The 26,362-nt window shown below is 34.7% G+C and overlaps 1 protein-coding gene across 13 annotated transcripts in view; it reads left to right on the top strand.

The window, feature by feature from the left end:
- The window catches only part of FAM135A (family with sequence similarity 135 member A), a 124,848-nt gene that overhangs the window by 31,300 nt on the left and 67,186 nt on the right, over positions 1-26,362 (top strand). For 8 of the 13 annotated variants that reach the window (XM_027602113.2, XM_027602108.2, XM_027602117.2 and 5 more), the window contains 6 exons: positions 14,642-14,781; positions 14,892-14,962; positions 16,392-16,565; positions 19,580-19,706; positions 20,400-20,553; positions 24,643-24,720. In XM_027602113.2, coding sequence (XP_027457914.1) covers positions 14,642-14,781; positions 14,892-14,962; positions 16,392-16,565; positions 19,580-19,706; positions 20,400-20,553; positions 24,643-24,720 — 744 coding nt within the window. Of the gene's footprint in view, positions 1-14,641; positions 14,782-14,891; positions 14,963-16,391; positions 16,566-19,579; positions 19,707-20,399; positions 20,554-24,642; positions 24,721-26,362 lie in introns of those variants that run through there. The other 5 variants (XM_027602112.2, XM_027602116.2, XM_027602122.2 and 2 more) reach the window with 3 other exon arrangements.

The following is a 26,362-nucleotide window of genomic DNA, read 5'->3' as shown; positions in this document are numbered from 1 at the left end:
TCAAATTCTGTTTTGTAACTGTAGTTAAATCTTAATGTGCTCTGTCTCTGGGTTGATTGCAAATGTCAAAAATAAGTAAATAGCATTTTCATTTTTATGGTAACACGAGAGGGAAAGTGTTTATAAAATTGAAATGACTATCCAACATAAAAAAGGAAGATCTTAATTAAGTTTCTGGCAAGACAAGACAAATCTAGTTACCATTGTGGTATTGATCTGGGTCACCTGTGATTTAGAGATAGCCATGGGTATGTCTTGGGTATTTTAAAAGCTTGTATATTCAGAGATACAGCTCTGTTGGAGTTAACAGAGTAGTGACTTGGAATCAGGATACCAGCTTCCTTTTATGTTCCCTTGGAAAACTCACTTAACCTCTCTGAGCTTCAGTTTCTCATCTGGGAAGTGTGTTGCCTGCTTTACAAAGTGGTTGTATGTTAAATAAGTGGAAGTTCTCCGCAAACTGTAAAGGGCTGTATACGTGTAAAATATTATTATTTGACTTCTCATGATATGAGAAAGAATGAGAAGCAATCACATTTTGTCTCATTTACTATACTATTTGTGAACCATTTAATGTAAAGAGCTGAAAGTTATGATAAAGTTAATTTGATGTTTTCCTGTGATTATATAATTGTACAGCATAGTAAGTACATAGGATAACATCTCATGTTAATCAGTAAATTAAAATTTTTTTAATTAATAAAGCTATTAATTAAAAATAAAGAATGAACTAGAATGACCAAGGGCAAGAAGGGAAATATCCAAAGGGAAGAAGAGACCTTACAAAAAACCCCTGAATTTATAACTCATCAAGGAAATCTAAGTGCCTACACTTGAATTTCTGTGCTTGTAATACTAACTTAATCTGTAGATAGTGTTTGAGTTTGGATTTGTTCTGCCGCTCGCTAGCAAGTCTTTGTTTTGCCATTTACTAGCTGTTTGGTCTTAAGCAAATTATTCACTTTTTCTGAGCCTTACCTAATCAGTGAATGGAAATAATCCTTGTCTTACAGTGTGTTTGTGAAAATTAATTGAGAAAATTAGGTAAAGAGACCTGGTATAATGCTCAGTAAAATTGCTTCCCTTTGTTATGCCCTCTGTTTCGATCCCAAATTGCCCCAGATCTTAAAAAACTAAAATAAGTTGGACTCTAGATCTCAGAACCAACTTGATTAAGTAAAGATAGTCATGAAGGAGTTGCCCAGCAACCATTTATATGCCTTTTCTCTCTCAGTTCTCAAGAATTAGCCTTACTTATATACAGAATAGCTGAGTGATATGGTTTAACCTTTTTATACCTCCTTTGAGTCTTTTCTTCCCCAGTGAGACAGCTACCTATTACTAGTATAAGGGTTCTGTGATATGTGTAAGAGTGAACTGCATACCTATATTGAAACTACTTTATCACTATGACAGAGAAGACCGAACACAGGCTCTGGGGGCAAACAGCAGTGACATTTGCTTCTGGGTAAATTATTTAAATTATCAGAGCCTTGGTATCTCTAAAACAGATATATTAATCCCTGCCCTATAAAATTGCCTAAAGGATTACTAACAATATACATAAAGCACAGTGCCTGGCACATAGTAAGTGCTCTATAGATGGTAGTTAGTAGTAGTAGTAAAATAAAACTGCTACTTTTTTGTTTTCTTTTTTGTTTAGTGAATAAGTTTAATATATAATGTGTAAATTTAAGGTATACCATGTGTTACTTTGATACATTTACTTACTGTGATTGTTGTTGTAGCAATATTTATTGACATTACATAATTGTAGCACTGTATTGCTGCCTATGTCTGTTATACTGTGCAGTAGATTTCTGTGGGCTTATCTACTGCTCCTTGCAGGTTTGTACTCTTAAACAACATCAATCTTATCTCCCCACTCCCTCACTTCTATTAACCACATTTTACTGTTTTTTATGAGTTTAACTTTTTTTTTTTGAAGAATTCATTTATTATTTAACAGAAAGAGACACAGCGAGAGAGAGAACACAAGCAGGGGGAGTGGGAGAGGGAGAAGCAGGCTTCCCGCAGAGCAGGGAGCCAGATGCGAGGCTCGATCCCAGGACCCCGGGATCATGACCTGAGCCGAAGGCAGACGCTTAATGACTGAGCCACCCAGGCACCCCCTTTTTTTTTTAAGATTTTATTATGAGTTTAACTTTTTTAGAGTCTACAGATAAGTGATATACATCATTTTTTATTTTTCTGACCTATCTCACTTAGCATAATGTACTCAAGTTCCATCCATGTTGTTGTAAATGGTAAGATAGTCTCCTTTCTAACAGCTGAATATCATTCCATTGTATACGTGTGTGTGTGTGTGTGTGTGTGTGTGTGTGTGTGTGTGTATACATATATACACACCACATCTTTTTTATCCATTCATTAATCATTTCCATATCTTGGCTATAGTGAATAATGCTGCAGTAAACATAGGAGTGCATTTATCTCTTTGAAATCTTGTTTTCATTTCCTTTAGCTGTATACCCAGAAGTGGAATTGCTGGATCGTATGGCAGATCTATTTTTAACTTTTTAAGGAAACTCCATATTGTTTTCTATTGACCACCATAGTGGTCAGACCAATGTACATTCCCACCAACAGTGTATAGGGTTTCACCACATCTTTGTTAGCATCTGTTGGCTCTTGTCTTCTTGATAATAGGCATTGCAATACATGTAAGGTGATACCTCCTTATGTTGTTGATTAGCATTTCCCTGATTAAATTAGCATTTCCCTTATGTGTTGTTGATTAGCATCTTTTCATATGCCTATTGGCCATTTTGATGTCCTCTTTGGAAAAATTTTTATGTAGTTCTTCTACAAGACTGCTATTTATGAGAAGAAAGGGAAAATTGCATAAAACCTCAAACAATAATGTTTGGGGAAGGTCTTATTGCTTTAAAAAAATATATACACACACACACACACACACACACATATACACACACATACATATACTCTCCACTTTGATAGAAGTTTCACAACTAGATAAGCATTTGGACTAATAAGAAATCAACCCTGGTTGAACCAAAAAGAAATTTCCAAAAAAATGAAGTAATTTCCAGTTATTTGTATTTGGCCAGAGTTTTTCTAAGGCCATCTATTCTGGATAAAATTCTTTGTGTGTACATGTATTCCTACGTACCACCACCCAGTGCTTTTATAAAGGTGATAGCAGTTAAGAACAAATTAATATCAAGAAAAGAGGAGGGCTGGAAATAAAGACTAGCTATCAAAGTAAGGAGGGGTTGTCCCAGTTACTTTGCCTTGGCAGTAGTAAATTGGCCACTTGAAATAAAGCTTCAAATATTTTGACATAGAAGAATCATCTCTTTTTCCCCTATTAGTTGTCTCCTTAAGCTTTTCCCACCCACCAGCTTTTCAGGGGCTTCCTTTGAAACCCATTGAAATATTTTGACAGTTTTGCTGAATTGTTAAGATTTTTCATGATTTGACCCTATCCTACATGTCTAACTTTATTTCCCACCATCTCCTTGTGGTCTCCCTATAAAACCACTTCCATTTTCTCAAATTTGTTGGGTTCTAACTTACCTCATATTTTGTGCATGTTTTCCCTACCTCATTATCTCGTTTTTTAAGCCATAGATAACTCCCAGTGAGAAGTTTTCTCTGCTATGTTTCGTAGCACTTTCTATAAATATCTTTTACCTCTTAGCATGTTATAATTTTTTATTATTTTATTATAATACAACCAAACATCAAGAATCATTAAAGAAGAATGCTTTTTAAAAATGAGGAAAATTTAAAGAAATACACAGCTAGAGACGATTCATTTTATGTCACTAATCCATTACTGTTAACAGTAACTGAATAACCTCAATAATCATGAAGGAAAAACTCACCATAGAGTTAGAGTTTTCAATAAACCCTGCATAACTCATGAAACTTGAGTCCATTTGGCCTTACAAGCCTCCATTTTACTTTACCTAGATTCAGTAGTTTCTTTCTGTCACTGCCATTATTTGTCTTTTTACCTGGCATAACAGATAGTGGTAATTACATTGGCATTTGCTTTGGCCTCCAAAATAGGGAGTTAAGAGATTATCACATTGTAGTGCAATTATTTGCTTGAATGTTTCTATTCAAACTAGATTGGGAACTCTGAAAACAAGGGCAGCGTTCTTATTTATGTTCCTATCTCTTAGTTCCCAATATTTTAGTAAGCTTAATTAAGTTACAGTTGAATGAATGCTCACTTGTTCACAAAATAAATAACAGATATCAATGCCAGCTCTTTAACCAAAGGAAATGGAAATGCAAGATGGTGATAGGAATAAAATATAAAATATAAATTATCGTGACTTAATATAGGTGTTTGTAGGCCTCTATCACAGGTCTCTAAAAGTGTAGATCTGATGTTTGGGTTAGCAGATAACTGATAGGCAAAGTGAAAATAGAGTTCTTTCAACAAGGAGTTAGGGCACTAAATTAAGAAGTTAGGTGAAAGTTCAAGTTTTTGATAAATACTTGCTGAGGGCCCATTATGTGTAAGATGTAGTACTCACTCCTAAATTAAAGCAATGAAAAAGATATATGTGGTTCCCAACCTCATGGATGGAGGTTATCATCTAGTAAATATTAAAAAGCAGAGAAGGTTTCAGATTCAAGACAATAAACGGACTATACACATATGTTTGGATCTTTTTGTTTCTAAGACTCTTTGCTAATAGCAATATAAAACACAGAAAGGAATAGCAAAATAGTTCAATAAGTTTTTGTAGGACGGAAAACAGAAGTGAGCGCTGAACTGCCTTTTGGGACACCTTCCCCCAGGGATTTCAGGAAGGTACAGAGATGAAGGGAAGTAAGAGTGGGCCTGAAAACAGGGATTAATTAAAGGTCTGTAACCAGATCAACTATGGTAGTTGGGCATCCCAGCCCCAACTGCAGAATGTCAGGAAGATTAGTATTTACCTTAGGACCAAAACCTCAGGACTTTTCTCTAAGTAAATTAGCATGGAATATTAACATATTAACACTTAAAAGTAAAGCACTTATTCTTTTGTGTATGTGTTTGGTAAAAAGCAAATAACATGAAATCTACCCTCAGCAAATTAAGTGTATAGTACAGTGTTGCTAACTGTGTGCATATTGTTGTCAGCAGATCTCTAGAACTTTTTAACCTTGTATGACTGAAACTCTGTACCATTGAATAGCAGTTCCTCATTTCTCCCTCCTCACAGCCCCTAGTAACCACCATTCTACTTTCTTTGATAAGTGTGACTTTATTAGATTACTCATATAAGTAGAATCATGTAGTGTTTGGCCTATTTCACTTAGCAGAAGTCCTCACAGTTCATCCATATGTTGTAGTATAGAATTTTCTTCTTCTTTTTAAGGTTAAAAATATTCTATTATATAACTCATTTTCTTTACCCTTTCATCTACTGATGACATCTAGGTTGTTTCCACCACTTGGCCATTGTGAATAATGTGGCAATGAACATGGAAGTGCAGATATGTCTTCGAGGTCCTGTTTTCAGTTCTTCTAGATAAGTACCGAGAAGTGTAATTCCTGGATCATATGATAGCTCTGTTTTTAATTTTTTGAGGAACCTCCCTACTGTTTTCCATATTGGCAACACCATTTTACATTGCCACCAACAGTGTACGTGGGTTCCAGTTTCTCCACAAGTGCTGACCCTGTACATAATGCTATATGAAGTAAGAGATATGTGAGACATGGACCTTGCCTTCAAGAAGTTTCTTTTTCTTCTTCAGATTCTCTTCCTTTCCATCTTCATTTGACTAACTCTTTTTTATAGTTTCAACTCGAATGCTATATTGTCCACAAAGCCTTTCCTGAGTTCACAGACTAGGTTTACCCTCGTAAGATAACATAGCACTCTATCCTCTGTCATGCTCAGCACAGATGTAATTTACAGAATTAGATGAGGGCAAGGAAAGTGGTCTTTTTTGTTTTCTTTGGTTTGATCTACTTAGCTTAAAACAATGCATGGCACAGAGTAACTGTACAATAAATACTTAAAAATTTTTTGTGAAATGTGTCATACATTTTTTGAAGATCATATAACATATTATTTTATTAAATAATAAAATGAGTACCCAAATATCCAACCCTTCATTTAAGAAATAGAACATTACTAGTACCATAAAAGACTCCTGTATACCCCTCCTAATTTTTGTGTTAATCATTCTTTTGCTATCTGAATAGTTTTATCACCTATGAGTGTTACCCAAGTATATATCCTGGGTGGGTCGGTCGTTAAGTGTCTGCCTTCGGCTCAGGTTGTGATCCTGGAGTCCTGGGATCGAGTCCCACATCGGGCTCCCTGCTCAGCAGGAAGCCTGCTTCTCCCTCTCCCACTCCCCCTGCTTGTGTTCCCTCTCTTGCTGTGTCTCTCTCTGTCAAATAAGTAAATAAAATCTTTTAAAAAATATTTTTAAAAAAGTATATATCTGGTCGAGTATGGAAAAACTGAGTATTAAGTACAAACCCAGTGTGTAAGAAAGGTGCAGTATCACTACTATTAAAAGAGGACTCCCAGAAGAAAAGCTAAGTAGAGTCTTTGGGTTATACTATGTTTCTGTATAGATAAAAAGTTTTAAGACTCCCCTTTGGGGAAGTTAGTGGGCAAGGTCAGGAGTGAATTGTGTGAAATTTAGAGCTCACCACATTCAGGGCTTCTGGTAAGGTTGTAATGTGATGAAGTATTAGATATCCAACACATGGAGTAGGCTGGTTTACATCTAAACAACATTTAGCTTTTCCTCCTTCAACTCTTAGGAGTAGGTCAAAGCAGAAAACTGTGCAGTAAAAAGAGTGCCCTCTCATGATCTAGTCAAGAGGGAAGAAACTTCATCAGTGCACCCTTGACAAATCAAGCAGTGAAACGAGTCTGGCGAAGTGTTTATTCTTTTTTTTTTTTTTAAAGATTTTATTTATTTATTTGACAGAGAGAGACACAGCAAGAGAGGGAACACAAGCAGGGGTGTGGGAGAGGGAGAAGCAGGCTTCCCATGGAGCAGGGACCCTGATGCGGGGCTCCATCCCAGGACCCTGGGATCATGACCCAAGCCAAAGGCAGATGCTTAATGACTGAACCACCCAGGCGCCCCAGCCGAGTGTTTATTCTTAGAATAAAATGGTACCAAGGCAGTAAGAATCTTTCAGATGACAGACCTCAACATATCTATTTGTTGAGGCTCACAATCCAATATTTATTAGTCATGTTCTATAAGGCAGGAGATTCTTTGGAATCTTCCTTCACCATCTTTGTAGGGATTCCCTTTGCCTCTCTTCCGCAGTATATCTATTTACCAACACCTGTTTTTCTTTCTTGGTTTATTCTCATTTTGGTAGGGCCTGTTTCAATATCTTGTTGAGAAAAGTGGCATAGGAACTTTTTGAAACATGTCTAAAAATGTCTTTATTCTCCTCTTGTTTGAAAATTTAGCTAAGTATAGAATTCTAGGTTGGAACTCTCTTTTCTTCAGAAACCTGAAAATATTGTTCGATTGTCTTTTGGTTTGTAGCATTACTGTTGAGAATTCCAAAGCCATTCTGATTGTTGACTCTCTATATGACCCTTTTCCCCTTTCAGGAATCTTGTAGAATCTTCTCTTTGTTTCTAGTGTTCTGATGGCACATAATGATGTACCTTGGGTCTCTGAGTACTCATTGGGCCCTTTTAATCTGCAAACATGTTCTTCAGTTCTGGGAAATTTTCTTATTTTGTTGATGATTTTCACCTATCTACTTTCTCTGTTCTTTCCTCCTGGAACTTCTGTCATTCAAATAGTGGATCATCATCACTGGTTCTCTTAATTTTTAGTTGTGTTTTTTTTTTCTCATTTTTTCCATTTCTGTCTGTCTTCTGTACTTTCTATTGTACTTATTTCTCCAACTTTAATCCCTTTATGAGCTTTTTGCTTTTGTTGTTTCTCCCTTTTTTACCTTTCCCTCTGTCTTCCTCCTCTCTTTCCTCGTTTTCCTCCTTACCTTTGATCCCTTCTCCTTTTCTCTTAAAATCCAAATGTTCTTGTTTTCTGAGTGTTCCTCTACCATAGCAACATTTTCTTGTTTCATGAAATGCAGCATCTTTTCTCTAAGAACAGTATTGATAGGCTTTTAAGGGTTTTTTTTCTACAAGTTTTTTTTTCTTTTTTGTTTTGGTCTCTAACTGGCATGGTAGAAGCTTTCTTCTGGTGTCTGATAGTCCTCAGTTGTATATACATGACTGAAAGGAAAGTTAATTGGAAGTTCTGAGAGCATACCTGGGACTTGTCTCTTTGACCTTTGCATAGGGTGATGTTGGTGAGCCATTTGCTAAGGAATCTTTGAAGTCAGTTGTCTATAGATCTTATCTATTATAATAGATCCATATAATATCTATTATAGATGTATTGGGTTGGTCAGATTCCATGTGCCAAGAAATGTGAAGAATCTGAGATTTTATTCTATATATTGTTGAAAATAATTCTTCATGGTTTCTCAACGTTTCTGTACATCTTGTGAACAGAGACACTGAAGGACTTGTGTTCCAAACTAACTTTTTAAGGATGTTTGTATAAGTGAGGAGCTTTGGAAGATATAGATAGTTTGTTGGTCTGGAGCACAAACTAGATTTGTTTACTGTACAGTATAATAAAGATAATGTCTCCCTCTAGTTCAAAGATTAGACAGGTTTTCTTATAGCCCCTTATAAAAGATTAAGGTTTCCTAAGCTTAGAGTTTCCTCTCTTGTGACCTAAAACACACTGTACGCATAGCATCCACTAGGGCTTGCCTCTGTGTCACCCCCATGGAACTTGGGGGAATAAGGACAGGGGGAACCGCTGTGATCATGCAGCTCATGCTGCTTGCTGTGCTATAAGTAACAAAGCCCTTTGTCTCTGACCCAGAAGTCTCCTGTCTTCCAGCACCCATGAAATTGTGGCCGGCTAGCTTGTTAGCTTGCAAATAGGATAAAATCTTAGATTCCTTACACTTCTTGAAATGCCAGAGAAGATGTTTTCTATTTCCTTCCTGGAGAGTAAGAATCTAACTGCCAGCCTCTGGAAACCCAGTAGAGGAGGAGTTCTTTGTATCTCTGCATTCAGTAGTCAGTATGCCTGTGTTCATATATTCATGCTTTCAGTTTTGTCACATGACTTCAAGTTCAGAGGGCCTTTGTTTTATCTTCTCCATGGAAAAAACCTTTAGGCTTCTGTGAAGGTGAAAAAGGGACAGCAACCTAGTGGCATATAGTAGAGGAGAGGACATATGAATCTCTTCTGTTCTTTTCTTTTTAAAACTGCTACCTTTCTTACTCTCTTTTCTCTTTACTTCATAGAACTTACTACCTTGAAACATAGTGTATCATTTACTTATTATTTTTATTCTTTGTCCCCCCTCCCATTAGGTCAGAGATTTTTATTTCTTTATTTTGCTGTATGCTCCAATACCCAGAAAATGACTGTTATGGCACATAATAGGTATTCAGTCAACAAATATTTATGGATATTGTTGATTGGATGAGTAAATGATTGAGTAGGAGGAACTTGCATATCTTTTGCCCATTGCTCCTGATTTGAGAATAAAATTAAAGAGTCATTGGCTCATCTTTTTAAAAGCTTTAAGTATTGATATTAATTGAGGATATAGGTAATTTTCACAGAAGGTTAACTTGTCTTTCCAAAGCAATTTAGAATAATGTATTTTGTACACAGTTTCTTATTCCTGTGTTAGAATCCCTTTTAGGGCATTTCTAATGGCAGTGTTCCCTTTTTCTGTTGGAATATTTCTAGCCTTCTCACTCAGTAAATATTGGATATAGCTTATTGGTAGAGACAATGAAGTTGACTAAAAAATTACTAAAAAGGGATAGGCCATGACATAGGAGCAAAAACAGTGTAATGTCCAGGTAGCCAAATTAAAGAAGTGTTTCAAGAGTGAGAATATGTGTAACTATTTCTGATGCTGATTATAAGTCAAGTAAGATGAGGTCTGAGAATTGACTGTTGTAATTAGCAAAGCAGAAGACATTAGTGGTCTTACTAAGAGCAGTTACATGTGCCAAAACCTATTTAACATGTGAATTAATTATTGTTGTGTAAGAATTTACCCCCAAACTTGATTTAAAACAAACAGTATGTCATAGTTTCTTTGGGTCTGGAATCCAGAAGTTGTTTAGCTGCTTGCCTCTGGCTCAGGGTCTCTCAAGAAGTCTGTTACTTCTGCTGTATTCACACAAATCAACCCTGGGACTCTGTTGGAGGAATTGTATAAGGATGTGGTACCAGGAAGTGAGACTCACTGGGAGCCATCTTGGAAACTGGCTGTCACAAAAATGGTCTAAAGGCAGAATGAGAGGGGATGAATTATAAACATTGAATACCAAAAAGTCTTTTAAGGAGTTTTGCCAGAAAATGGAACAGAGAAATAGGGAATTTGTCCAGGTATATCTGTAGGTAGATGTAGTAATGGAGCTTAAAGAACTTCTCTGATTATTTTCTCATGAAATAAGAACCAGGGTTCTCAGTTGAGACTGAAGGATAGAAAATAACTTACAAAATAGTCATCTAGGAATGTGGAGAGAAAGTGGATTTGGAAAATATAATATGATTGCTAAGCAGCACCAAGGGTCTACTCGAGATTAGTGATCATGAATTAAAGTATAGACAGTCAGAAGAGTTGTGCATTTTTCCCCAGCTACATTCAGCTTGTGGGTACAAGTATGTATGTGGGTACAGGGCAGGAAGTTAGATTTATAAAAGTTGAGATTTATCTAGCCAGATATGAGAAAGCAAATTGGGATCTATGCAAGGATGAGTGATAATGATGAAGTATGGAATTTAAGATGGGTAAGGAGCAAAGGGAGATCTTGAGAGAAAGTACAGGGATTGCAAAAAAGAGTGTAGGATTCATGGGATCTATTAAATGGGGTCAAAAGATTGTGGTATTAGAGAGAGTAAGCTGGAGAGAGGCTATTGATTGAACTTTAAATTACAGAGGGATTGCAGTCAATGGTAATGTAAAAGTCTAGGGAATGACTATAGGAATGAGGAGCTAAGGAAGGCTAGAAGGCAAGAACACTTAAGGAGAGGAGAAAGAGAACCTAGGAGGTGTGATGGCTAGAGTAGTTTTGGAGAAAGTGACCTTGAGTTAGGAAATAAAGCCTTCAAGAAATGAGGGCTTTCAGGGTTTGTAGTGACTGCAGACATGAATGAGACAGTGAATGATACTGTCCAAGAGATTCAAAGCTGGTGGTAGGGTGGTTTTAGAAAGGAGAGACCAAGGGTGTTTAAAAGCATCAGTAAGGAATAAAGGACCTCCAGGTCCAGTAGTAGTAGGAGTGTAGAAGCCCGCACTTGAGAGGGCTATGCTGGAGCAGCATCCTTAAGAAATCAGTAGCAAAAACTTACGGTTTTTGAGGCAGCAGATTCTAATTTCACATTACCTGGGTGCTTTAAAAACAATCTACTTTCCGTTGAGGGAAATTTCTTCCCCTTCTCAGCTCTTCTCTGAAATATTATGGAAGTTAAGTTTCTGATCTACTTCAAATTGGTTTTCTTTCTACTTGGTTTCCTTTGAGATATTTGAGAACTGTCTCAAACTTAGGAAAAATTGTACATGTGGTATAAATAACTTTTTTTCTTGAACCATTTAAGAGTAATTTGCCAACATGATGCTCCATCATCCCCATATACTTCAGTATCTATTTCCTCCAAACAGTAACATTCTCCTACGTAATCCCAATAAAATCAAGAAATTAATGTTGATACATTACTACCATCTATCCTCAACCCATTCAAGTTTTGCTAGTTGTCCCAGTACAGTCATTTATAGAAGAATGATCTAGTTCAAAATCATAGATGGTAATTAGTTGTTATGTCTCTTTAGTCTCCTTCATTATGGAACAGTTCCTCAGTCTTTTTTTTTACTTCCATGACGCTGAAACTGGTAAAGACTATAATCCTTTTAATCTGTAGAATGTCCTTCAATTTGCATTGCTCTGTGATTTCCTCATGATTAGATTCAGGTTATGCATCTTTGACAAGAGTATCTCCGAAATGATACTATATGTTCTTCTCATTATATCCTAGTAGGTGGTACATTTATTTGTCACATTAGTAATGATGTTAACTTGGATCATTTGATGGTCTTCTCAGACTGCTCCACTGTAAACTTACTCTTTTTCCCTTCAAAGATCTGTTTTTTTTTTCATTCATTCATGTGTACATCCATACAGACTTAAGAATTTCTATATTATTCAATGGATATCAATCAATTACTATCATAATTTATTTGATGCTCCGTTCATCCCCAGAATGACCAGGGGTAACCTCTTCAAGCTAGCTTCCATGTCCTTTTGATGTGTCCCCTCATTCTTTTAGCACTTCTTTACTTTCTGGTATGAAAAGATGATCCAGACTTTTCTTGTCCTATCTATGCCCCAACTCTAGAGTCAACCATTTCTCCAAAAGGTCTGTTCCTTTAATGGAAAATAGTATTATGAAACCAATATTTGTGGCTGTGTTGCTCTCAGGCCCTTTGAGTGGACAGAGCTAGTGAGCACATGTATATACACACACATATTTACACATGCATATACAAATTCACACCTGTCTTTATCTAAATATACTGCGAATACCATGAGTTCACATCAGTATTTCTAATTCCAGTCCAGTACCACAGGATTCATTTTGTATTTATATCTACTTTCCATATGTGTATATCCTTTCTATGAAAGATTTCAGTGAGAAACCTGACCCTCATTATCCTTAATATATTTTCTTATTTGATCGATCTCTCATGTATGCCAGTCTCTTGTCACTGCTCCCTCTCCCTCAGGATGCTCTCCTTACACTTCCTGGGCTTCAGCACCTCATGCCAGGTTACTTCTCTGTGTGGATACTCTTCTCAAACCCACTTAAACATACTAAGTCTTTGTGCCAGGAGTTCCTACTGTAGGGATGTTGGGGGATGTTGGCCTCACCTTACTTTGCCTCCATGAGAGTGTATCAGGCTGCCACTGCTGACACTCACCCTCACCACCATCATCCTTTTTGGACTCCTGTGCCTTGTCCCTGCCTGCCCTCTGCAAGGACAACCTCACCTAATTTGGGCTCCAGCATTGTCCCCCCTCCCCCCGCAGCCTTAGGTGTTCTCCCATGTGGTCGCCCTTTTCATCTTGCTTGGGCTCCCAATACCTCACCCTAAGTCACCCCTCTGCCAGGATTGCCCTCTTCATCCTACACAGGCTCTGACATAAGGCAACTACTCCATATGGACACCTCCTTATTCCATTTAGACTCTGGCATCCCACTCTCTGCTCCCTGCTCTGTAGAGGTGCCCACCTTATTTAAATGTTTAAATTCCACCTGGTTGTAATGACCTGATACGAACAACCTGGATGGAGGTAAACCAATCTTTACAGGTAAAGGGCACAGTCTTCGACAAGACTGAACTCACTTCAGACATAAGGTCACACTCCAGGGGTCCACAAACTACCCACATTTCTGATTAGATGGCTACAAATTCAGGGTTCTTATTACCCTTCAGGTTTAGTAAGTCACTAGAACACACAAAACTCGGGAAAGCACTCTACTTATTATTATGGTTTTATTATAGTGAAGGGATACATAACAGAGCCAGCCAAAAGAAGAGATGCATAGGGCAAGGTCTGGGAGGTTCCCAGATTTGTGAAGCTTCTGTTGTTCTCTCCCCAAGGAGTCAGGATTCATTACCTTCCCAGAAAGTTTGTATGTGGAGTATTGCCAATCAGGGAAGCTTACCTGATGAATCATTACTCAATCTCCAGCTCCCTTCCCTCTTACTGGAGGTTGGACTTACATCATGTGTCTCAAGCCCCACTTTTCTAGTCACATAGTTGGTCTGGTGTGGCCAGCCCCCATCCTGAGACATCTCCTTACCATAAACTGTCTGGGCCCATCATGAATAAACTCCACTACCACCATGACCATGACCACCCCCGCCCTCCCAGCCTTAGGTGTTCTCCCATGTGGTTTCCTGTCCTGGGAAATTCTAAGGATTCAGAGGCCACTTCCAAGGAATTGGGACAAAAGCCAAATAAATTCTTTATTCCAAGGGATTAGAGGTTACCACTCAGCAAACAGGACAGTGGCCAATCAAATGCTTTACTGTGCATCTACGGGAAACTAAATTGCTTCCTTCTGCGTTTACAGATCAGTTATTCCTTTTAAAATATCTACCTTGAGGGGCTCCTGGGTGGCTCAACTGGTTAAGCGTCTGCCTTCAGCTCAGATCATGATCTCAGGCTCCTGGGATTGGTTGGGCTCCCTGCTCAGTGGGGAGTCTGCTTCTCCCTCTGCCCCTCTCCCCGTGCTTGTGCGCTCTCTCTCTCAAATAAATAAATAAAATCTTTTTTAAAAATCTACCTTGACATTTCCTCATGTACCTTCTCAGATTAAAATAAATTGTACAACAATTTTATAGTGGTTATCATGTACTTATTCATTTTTTATATAGAAATCATTAAACTTTCAGAAATGTTCTAATACTGTTAAAGAAAATGATAATGGCATTGGGGTAATTAATCAAACTTATAGTATAATTTAAAGTATTAATTTACTGGTATTATATTTTTCCTTTTTACCTGTCAGTGACATATCTTATCTGTTTTAGGTATGACTTTAGCCTTTCCAGCTTCAGTTCATGATTCTCTGATTTGCAGTAAAACGTTTCAAATTCTATATAAAAATGAGGAGGTTGTTTTAAATGATGTCATGATCTTCAAAGTTAAAATGTTGTTGGATGAAAAAAAGGTAAACATTTCTTCATATATATTTAGATAAATATTTTTTGTAGAGCCTCAAAACATATTTCTAACTTTCTGTAAGTATTCAGAAAACCTTATATTGTAATTTCTCTTCAGATTGAAGAAACCCTTGAAGAAATGAATTTTTTGTTATCCTTGGATCTACACTTCACAGATGGAGATTACTCGTAAGTAGGCTAGTCAAACAATTAAAAATCTTTAGTTTCTCATAACTGCTATCTATTCCCCATTTTCTTGTTAGAATTTAGCCTCTCCCTTTCTTGTTTACTTGAACTACTTCTGTCTAATTGTGGAGTCTGATGAGAGTAGTTAGGCCTACTCTTTTGTACCCATGTCAATTCCATGAGCCCCAGTTAGCAAATCAGACAAGTTGAAGAAATATGAAACAATTTCCTAGACTGTAGAAACTCCACTGTTGATATAATACCACTACGATGAAACATTTAAATATAACTGAACTCTCTTTCACTGTATCACTGACCATCTTTCTTATGGTATGAGTGATGCCATCTTTAGGCAGGACTCTTGATATTTAGAGAGTTTTCAAGACTGATGACCTTTATACTTTGCAGTTGTTTCTAGTTCATTAATTCCTAGAGCCCTTGAGGAAGTTTTAGCACTGGCTACTCTGAACTTGTTCACACATCTGGACATGCAGTCATATATTTTAGGGACACACTGTGCTTGTGTTCATTTAAAACAAGAATCAGAGATTTAACAATTTTATTGTTGTACTTTTTTTTCTCATTTCAAACGTACTTGTAGAAGTACTTCTTGAAAATTATTTATAAATTTAGATAACACTTGTAGGATAAATGACTAAGCAGTTACCTCTTGAACCATCTACTTGAGATGTCCTCTTTACCATCAGGGAGGAATAAGAATTTTTTATGTGGTAGCTACTGCTCCTCTGTAATACTTGCTTATTACAAAGAATTCCTTAAGGGATTCAATTTTAAACCAAGTCAGAATTTTGTAAATGAAGTAAGCTGAAATAAGTAAGTAGTTTGTTAACTATAGGTATTTATAATGTATGTATGGGTTAAAATACATACACACATGCACACAAACACACTTGGAAATCATTCTCATAACATTGTTTTAATTTTTTATAGGTATAAATCTAATAACAGACTATCTGTAATCAAATATCTACTAGTTGCTTGCTTTCGAGCAGCACTTAATAACAAAGTTTTGTACAATGAAAAATAATTTTAACTATCTTTTTGGGATTTATTACTATAGGATTTGATCTATGTTATACTGCAACCTTATAATGAACAGTATTCCCTATGGAATGAAATTTAGTAAAAGAGTAATTCCTAAACTATCAAAAAGGACTCATTTTATAGGGACATTAGTGAAAAAACAGTCTATGTCATGGACTGGTAGAAAACTAAAGGTAAGATCTGGTTATTTCCTTATATAGTTCACATTTTTGTCTAAGGCAAATGTGATGCTTTAAAAATTCTCATTTTAAGTTTTAAAAAAGTAATTAAGTAACTAAGCGTTTGATAATTTAAACTACTCTGCAAAATATTAGCCTTTACTAAATATGCCATACATACATATATGCAAATATGTTGCTTTTTCTAGGGCAGATGATCTGAACGCCTTGCAACTAATAAGTAGCCGAACATTGAAGCTGCACTTTAGCCTCCATAGAGGCCTTCATCATCATATTAATGTTATGTTTGATTATTTCCACCTTTCTGTTGTGTCCGTTACAGTCCATGCATCATTGGTTGCACTACACCAGCCACTAATAAGGTAAATTTAACCAATACTCTGGTCCTTATTAATGTCTTATCTTTTATTTTATAGTGAAAACATATACTTTGATAAAGATAATTGAAGTAATAAGGAATTTCTAAATTTATAAATATTAAATAAATGCTTTCATTTTATACTAGAGTAATAAAATAGCATTTAAGAGCATGGGAACATTAGATTGATAACTCTTTTAATACCGAAATATAAAACAATCTTTGTCAAATAAACTGACCAAGAAAAATAATGCAGTCTGGAAATAACCATACAGCATTGTTTAGTCTGTACCTGTGTTTTTAAGCAATACTATACTATGTTCATGCTCTGAAAAAGTATATTAGTTTTTTCTGTTTCTTTGTCTCTTGCCTGGATCACCTAATTTTTTCTTAAATCTGTGCTATACAATAATTCTTGTTTCCTAAGTCATTAATCAATTTTGTGGATCTTTACTAATAAGGTTTTTAAACTATAACATGTACCATTTTAGCTTAAAGGTACATAATATTCTAGATTATAATAAATGCGTTAAGATAATTATTTTTTCTGCCCACTTCCATAGGGAGATGGATTGTCTTTCATTATGTGAGAATACATTTCAAGCTCTTCAGTTTTTTACAATATAATATCATCCTTTTGTGGTATGGGCAGCAGGTGGACACTTTGAAAATCAGTAACTTATGAAAAGACTCCAAATTAATTTGATTTCTGAACTGTCTACAGTTTTTGTCAATTCCAATTCCAACAACTGATACTTGGGGTGCTGCTTCAGGGTTATAATGTTAAACTGACTTATCAGAAAAACTAAGTAGGTAATTCTGTATAATTACCCTCAGAATTTATAGAACAATACAATTTAACATACTGCCCACAAGTAACAGCTTCCTGTGGCACGTATCCTTACATTGTTTTAAAAACTGTTAGAACCTCTTCCATTGTGTTGTTGCATGGTTTGAGAGCACAGGGCCAGGAAGAAGTCTTTCTCCTAATGACTTGCTTTGCTTTCCTTATTCTATAGTTAGATCTGTAACTGATTGTTTTGCTGTCTTTGTCTTACCTTGTAAGCCTTTGAGAGCTTATTCTCGGTTGCTATAACTTTTGTACGGGCAAGTGTTCCTATTATATAATTTTATTATAAACTTCAAAAAAATTTTAGATGTTAATTGAATACATTAATATGTAATAACATAACTGAATGAAACTTCTTTGATAAGAAAGTGGCTTTTTTGAAATAAAACTTTCAAGTAAGTTGTATACAGTATTACTTTTTTTTAATTACGTTAGGTTTTAATGCTAGAAGTTTATTGATAAAATACATTTCTTTAGTTTTCTGAATCTCTTGTAATTTCAATAAGAATCGTAACTGAACTGTCTGATCCGTTCCTTTTTCTTTATAACACTGGCTTAGTTTCTCTTCTGAGAAGTGTACAAACAATTCACAGAGGTTGGCTCAGTTATTCATGTTGCTTTCTAAGGCCGGGACTAGAGTTAGTGATATTTACATCACTAATCCTAGTGAGTTAAATGTGTGCTTCCTCTTGCAATGCAGCAGTTTTTGCCACAGACTAGTAGGAGAAAAAGACAGCTCATCTGCTAGAGACCGTCTACTGGAAGAAGACATTTTTGGCTCAGAATTAGAAGCCAAGAGGATTAACTGTTGGCTCTGGTTAGTGACTGGGAAAGACACCGAGGTGCTGCAGCAGCTGAGGTTGCTGTGCTTACCTAGCTGCCACGGGCCTTCACATCCCCTCTCTTGCGGCTAGAACCTCGCCATGAAAGCAGCAGCATCTTTCCCTGCCTTTTTCCTTGCCTGTAAATGAGAGTTTGGAGAAGGGAAGCAAGGAAAGGGTAAAGAAGAGCTTTTTGCGGTGCATGCTGGTAGAGGGGTCATGTTAAGGGTAACATTCCTCACTATTCTTTGACAAGTTTTTCCTGAAGTTTTATTATAGATGGATTTTTTTTTCTTCTAAACAAAATGAAAAAATATTTTACATTATCATCTTTTTAAATGTTTTTATTTAAAACAATTTCTATGATCAACCCAACTACAGACCTTAAATCAATTATTTATAATAAGTGTCACCCCACAGAAGACTTCTTTCTTTCCTTGTGTTTTTACATGACCTGTTTTTATATTTGAACTTTAAGTACAACTTTTATGACTCAATTCTGAAAAACACATTGCAGTAAGTATAATTTACTGTTGACTTGCACCTCCCTTCTTTGCTGGGATATTGGATATTTAAGTTTTGCAAAGCAAATTGATTTTGCAAATGAAGACTGCTTTCTGCTTGTGGCAAAATTGATTTACTTTCCTGTCTTTTCCCTTTTGCCAGACTGCCAAACTGTCCAAATGCTTTGGCCTACTTACAATTAGTCAGTACTTTATCTCAAAATTGTATCTGATTTTAAACATTCAAACAATATGCTTATTGTATAGAATTTTTGGTATATTGAGTGTAATGTTGATACTAACAGCAGTAGTTTGTATAATATGGGATTGAGACAGTACCTTGAACTACTTGAAGATTGTCTTAATAGAGTTCATAGACTTGTAGTAAAGAGAAAGGAAATACCTTCTTTTTGAGAAATAGAGAACAAGTAGATTTAGTAATTTTTATGTGGGAAGCTCTTTATTTCTGTAAGTAGAATCCATATATGATTGTTAAGTTTATAAACTTGGTGCCAGTTCTGACAGTCCAGTATTTCCAAATTAAAGCTTGGTCCTCATTTGTCATTTAGCTACTCTGGATCCCACAGTTTTATCTTTAGAATTCTTTGAGACTTCCTGAAGCTCAGTTATGGAGAGGTTATCTCAGGCATCTAGTCTTAGTTTTTTATATATTCATTGTCTTTTCATAATTATTCCAATTATTTAAAGGAAAAATTTAAGAATACTTTAGAAATTATAACCTTGCAAAGCCCTTGCTCTTTATTCTTATAAGATTTTCTTTTGTAAACATTTAACATTCAAATAGACTATTATGACAATACTAATGTAATACTTATTCCTCCAGCTTTCCTCGCCCTGTGAAGACTACTTGGTTAAATAGAAATGCACCAGCACAAAACAAAGATTCTGTGATTCCTACTCTTGAAAGTGTGGTCTTTGGTATTAACTACACAAAACAGTTATCACCAGATGTAAGAACTGATACATTTATATATCCTTTTTTCCGTCTTATTTTAAATGAAGTGTTTTTAAGTGTTTCACCTGTGAATGTGATGTTTATTTATTAATTATTTGAGCTCAGCAACTTACAGATCTAGTTAAATATGATCTTAATTAAATTGGTTGGTTCCAGTTGTTTATTATGAAAACTACCCTGATACTTAAAGATTTACCAGATTTAATGGGTAGAGATCTTTGACAGCCAGTGTCTTTTTAAACTTGTTACTATCACCTCTTACTCCCTTAACAGAACTGGTAGAATCACTCCAAAGGAGCTTGTTAAGATTAGTTGCCAGAATTGAGACCCAGCTTGTAGTACAAGTACAACCTATTCCCTTGGAAGGAAAGGGGCTTTCACTGTAAAAGTAGAGTATCTGTCCCTCCAGTGCAAATGGAATTTGAATCTCAAATTTTCAAAAACCATAATTTAATCTGCTTGTTTTAAAAGCCCAGTGTAATTGAAATTATTTGAGTCACATTTGCATGTTTAAATTACTTGTATGTATAAGAGCAACTCCCTACAATATTGCTGATTATTTTATGTTTTAGAATAGCTAATTAATAAATGCTTAGGATTTTTTCCTTTATTTTTCTAAGTTTCAAGTGTAATATATTTAGATTTTTGGTAACTAACACTTTATATCCCAAATCTATTCTTTATTTAGGGTTGCAGCTTCATCATTGCAGACTCCTTCCTACATCATGCCTATCATTTTCATTATACACTTTGTGCCACTTTGCTGCTAGCCTTCAAAGGATTGCACAGCTACTTCATTACGGTAACAGAAGAGATTCCCTCTTGTCAGAAACTAGAACTGGGTATGTTAAAAGTAGCCAGACCTAACCTATAGTTCAAGTCTTCTCTTCATTCTCATTTTGCTAGTTAGCAGCTTTGCCATAGTTTCTCTGTACTAAAACTATAATGTTTGTATGCTTCACTTTTACTTCTCTCTTAATTCCATCTGTTTTGACTCTTGATAATTACTTTCTGCAATTAAAAATTTTTTTTTATGATATTGAGAAATAACTTCTTGGTGCTAAGTTTGGAATGAGTCTTTTGATAGATTTTTCAAAAATATATGTCAATATACTGCTCCCGTTAAAATATAACCAGAAAGCATACTAGAAAGCAAATGTTGTAATTATCTACAGAATCATAGAATCATGGGAAAATAAACTAAATCTGTGCTTCCAGATATTTAACAGTCTAAGCAGATTGTAGGTACTTGGAACATTTTTATATACATTTGGTTTTAAGTGATCTCAGATCTTAGTTCTTTTATTTCACTTTAGAGAATAATAACATTACTCAGTTTTAACATTTTGAAATTTATTTAAATAGCTAAAGGAATCAATCTTGGTTTTAATCCAGCAGTAATATCTGCATATATGTTACAGTACACAATAAAAAATCCTATTGCCTTGATTTTGTATACCATTTGTAGTTTGCAAAATGCTTTTGTACATATTTTGCAAAAGATAAATTTTTGGGATTAGCAAAAATAAGTTTTTATTCAGACCTTTTGTAATAGTTTAATAAGCTTTTCTTTTCAAACATCAGCTAGTAGCTTATCATAATAAGCACATTTTAATTATGTCTTCAGAATAAATTAATTTTATCATTATATACTTGAATAAATCAAGAATTATTTTTAAATTTTACTTAATCAGTGTTGTTTATTTCTTTGTTTCTCAAGGATTCCAGTCTTTTAACAATATTGATGTAGTCTTAAAAATAGTCACTGTTATTGAAAATAATACTTGGGTTTGGGAGTAATTAGCCTATTTTTTATAATTGCCTATTTGGTGATATAAAAGAATTGTAAGGACATGTAATGATTTGTACCTTGCTTAAATTCAGCTGTGAGAAAATGCTGGATATTGTGCACTTCCTATCAGCAGCTACTCCAGTGGACTTGATTAACAGATATCACTCAGTTGACTATTTGGAATACTTAATTCAAGTATCCTAATGTATATACAGAGGTACAAGCAATAGGAAAATTTATTCTTTTTTGCTCATGTAGTTTTTCCCAAGACAAAAATGGTGGAACCCTTTTGATTACTGTTCTCTGAAATACTCTTCTTCCTTGCTACTTTGTATACTTAGAATCCTTCTCTTTCCATTAGGAAAATCTATTTCCCTTAGGAAAATCCCTTAGGAACATGAAAGAAATGTTTGTAGGACAGAACTAATTTAGGCTATCACTGTCCTCAGTTAATGGAAAAATTATGCTCCACATATGTTTTAATTTGTTTTTTTGGAACTCCAACACATCTTAGAATCACATTATAAATTTTGGTTGATGGCCAAACTACCAAACTGTTAAACCCCAATATTAATGAAGGACAATACCATGTACCTGAAAAACAGAATTATAAAAATAAGTGAAACTCAGAAGCCAATGTATGATAAATTTGTTAATAGTTTTGATGTTGAGTGATGTAGTAGAATTCATAAGAGGCATTATCTTGTAGTTTAGAGTGCATGTTTGCAGACATTTCTGTCACTTACTAACTTTGGGACTGCATATACAAAGTGGATTTCATTTGAAAGATAAGGTGATTAAAGGGAACCAGATGTGCGTGACTAGAAAGGAAAGATAAGGACATCCAAAAGGCAGAAGGTATAAAGTAGCTGTAGGAGTGAGACTTCTTAATGGTGTGATTCCCTTGGGATTTTAATGGGCACCTACATTGTTAGGCACTGAGCTAGATGCTGAGGAAAAAATAGGGTCTCTCTCTTTAAAGAGCTCTGACTTCTCCTCTTCCTTTAATAAGTGATCAGTCCAGCATTGGGATGAACAGGAGAAACTCACCTAGAGAGATGGGACTTCTTCTGGTTTTAATAGAGAGAGTCGTATATGAGGTGGGCCAATAAATGCCTGTATAAGGAAGATGTCTATTTGCATGTAATTTTCAAATACATTTAACATGTAATATTTGAGAATAAAAAACACATGAATCACATTTTAACTTAGAAAAAATATTTCTCTCTAAAAGGAATGTTTACTGGTAAAATATATAATTAGTAATTAAAACAAACATCTCTTCAAAGCACAGATTTATTTCAAATACTTACACAGTATTAGCACTTTATTACTAGTTCATTAATCTAATTTGGCATGATAATTCAATTATATGTCAGGTTTTAAATTTTGTCATAGGTAAGGATGGATTTTATGTTATATAAATTAGTTTGACCTTATACATTATAGAAAATATCATAATTAAAAGCCCTTCCTTATATTTAATTCCAGGAGTTACTAAATGAATATAAACTTTTTTCCAAATTATTTGATTAAGATATCTTATCAGAAACCAAATTCTAAAGCAAACCTAGACTTTAGTCTTAAATAAGCAGATAATAGTGATAGAATAAAATTATTAATACCTCACAATCCTACTTACTCAAAATATATTTGTTGAATAAATGAATGAATGAAATAGCACAATACAGTTTTTGTTGTTACTTGAAAAACATATAGGCATCAACACAAAGCTTATTATAGGTTCCTAGGTATTTTTAAAATCAAGACTCATCTTCAGGGTGCCTGGGTGGCTCAGATGGTTAAACGTCTGCCTTCAGCTCAGGTCATGATTCCAGGGTCATGGGATCGAGCCCCACATCAGGCTCCTGGCTCAGCGAGGAGCCTGCTTCTCCTTCTCCCTCTGCCTCTCCCTGCTCAGGCTCTCTCCTCTCTCTCTCTCTCTGTGTCTCTGTGTCTCAGATGAATAAATAAAATCTTAAAAAAAAAAAGACTCATCTTCAATAAATATTGGTAGCATTTTATGTTCTTAAAATTTTCATATTTATATTTTCTATTAAAAATTTTTAATTTATTCTTGAATGCATCTTCTAGGGAACATCTAAAAATACTATTAACTATTTAAAATAAAACAATTACATATTCTGAATTATTAACATTATTTTTATCCTAGCAAAATTAAATTACAAGCACTAGATAATACTTCCATAAAACATTGTTGACTAAATATTATATTCACCAGTTTTAGTAAGTGGATATAAAGTAGTTTTTTTTCTTTTTAAGATTTATTTGTTTATTTTAGCAAGAGCAGAGGGCAGGGGCAAAGGGAGGGGGAGAGAGTCTCAGGCAGAGTCTGCGCCAAGCATGGAGCCTGACACGGGGCTCAGTGTCACGACCCTGAGATCATGACCTGAGCCGAAACCAAGAGTTGGACACAACTGACTGTGCCACCCAGGTGCCCCTAAAGTAGTTCTTGAGTAGAGGATGTTTATTGCATTTCTTTTTACTATTTGATATTTTTCTTGAGTTTTCAAATAAGTGTATACTTAAAAGTCTTAAACTCTACCATGCTTTAAAAAAATGTATCTAAACTTTATTCCCTCTTTTAAAATAATGCCTTGAATTCCTTTCTGCTTTTGCCATTTTCTTTTCTCCTAACTGAATGATGTACATTTTTTTTTTTTTTTTTGATGACATGTTAAATATTGGTTTGGTGCAAGGAGCTTTTAATGGAAATGGGAGTCACAAGTTCTGGAATCTAGGTTTTGGCAAATCATGTAATCTTTCTGGGCCCTGGTATCTACACTTGTAAAAGCAGGGGTTGATCTAGCTCATCTCCGAGACCCCTGCCAGCTCTGAAATTCTGAGTCTAAGAAATTAAAACTATATTGGATTATGAAATGTTGAATGGTGCATACATTTAAATAGAAAAAAGAACAAAGCAATATAAACTTGAATGTACATCATTTGCAATTCTACTAAGCTAATTAACTAACTGAAAGACTCCGCTTTAGTGTTCTAATCTAACTGCACTGTCAGATCAATACTAAGTCTACTAATAACAAGTTGGAAAATTCTAGTAAACTTTGTTGTAAAAGGAGTTTTAGTAACTAGTGCTGTGTGCAATCCTTGTAACTAGCCAAGGCCAACATGCAGGTCCTTTATGAACGCCTTCTCAGAAGAAAACAACCACGAACCCAGAAAGACACCTGTCTAGGTACGTTTAAAATAGGTTAAGTAAATAATCCCTTTTTATTAGTATGAAACTTTGCTTTAAATTAGTGTCAAATTTCATAAATATGTATTTATCAATGTAGAATGTTCCTACCACTATTATTTTAGAACTTACTTCTAGGATCAATTTTGTTTGTAGATAAGCTTTGGTTAATTTCTTAATTTATAATATTGAAGTTGGTAATTAAAGCTTGAAATGGTAAATACAAAGATTCCTTTGGCTTTTTTCCATATTCTTTTTACAGTTCCTATAAAGAGCACTTTTTGGAAACCATATTTATTGCCAGAATTTGTTGGTTTAATGATATTACAGAAATAAACAAACATCTTCAGTATCTAGTTTTGTTTTTTATGTCAATTTGGATTTATTTTCTTATTGTTTTAAACTTAACGAACAAAATAGTACCAAAAAAAGCAAAATAGTATCAAATCACCACTATTCAAATATTACATATTTTAAGGGAAATATTCTGATCTCATTATTTTATTTATATATTTCCCTGTATATTTTAGACCTTTGTTCTTGAATAGCAATAATACTTAACTTACTGTCCTTTCATAAGTATACTGAAGGTTTTTATTTTGTGTTGCATAGACCCATTGCAATTACATTTTTTAAAAGTTATGAAAAGCTGTAGAAATAAAAAATAAAATCATAGTGTTTCTTGTTTTTCAGAAGTATGAACAAGTAGCCAAATTCTCACTACTACTAAGATGAGAACTAGCTCAGAAAAATTTAAGTTAGGCCAATTTTCACTAAAACTGTTAATGGAGAAACTGATCTTATTATCAGGAAAGAAAAAAGAAAGGTTAAAGATTTATTTATGATCATTATTTTAGAATATAGTTTTATATTCTCATAAAGCAAGTATAAAATTAAAGAATTCATAGTATGAAACTGTGATCATTTCCAACATGCTTTAGTGTCCTTTTAGCAATAAAAACATACTTCTTGTTTAAACTATTGTATTGCCAGCCTATCAATTTACATTTGAGCATTCTCAATTCTAAATTAACTGTATAGAATGCTGCTTATGAAAGTCCTATATAAAGAAGGGCCTAGTTTTTGGTTGGGTGGAAAAAGACCTGATTCAAACCATAATGGAGTTAATTAAATAATATTTTTACTGAGATATATTTTATCCTTAACACCTAGTATTATATTGGCTTTTTCTGGGCTATGTTATAAATATCTGTTGAATGAATGAATGAATGAATGAATAAATGAACAGATGGATGGGGTTAGAAAATAAATATAGGATATATTTACCCTTTGACCTAGCATCCCCCTTTTGTTAACCTGTGTCATGGAAATATGAGTACTAGTATGTATAGATATATGTATAAGCATGTTTTTTATAGTATTCTTCTTAGTGACAAAACACTGAAAATAAAGATAAATGCCTATCATTTGACAAAGACTAGAATATGGAGGAAATTATAAGGCATTCACACCAAGGAATATTATGCAGCCATTAAAAAAACACTTTAGGGTTACATACCAGATTTCCATGTAGAATTGCTGAGAGAAAAAAGCAAATTGCAGAAAAGTGTGTAAAACAATCATGTTTTTGTTAAAAAAAAAAGTGACTCTAAAACCCATATATAGGAATACTTCATTATAT

Source organism: Zalophus californianus, chromosome 7 (genome assembly GCF_009762305.2).
Source record: "Zalophus californianus isolate mZalCal1 chromosome 7, mZalCal1.pri.v2, whole genome shotgun sequence".
Taxonomy (NCBI): Eukaryota; Metazoa; Chordata; class Mammalia; order Carnivora; family Otariidae; genus Zalophus; species Zalophus californianus.
The sequence above is the reverse complement of the archived record's forward strand: the minus strand, read 5'-3'. Positions and strand labels throughout refer to the sequence as shown.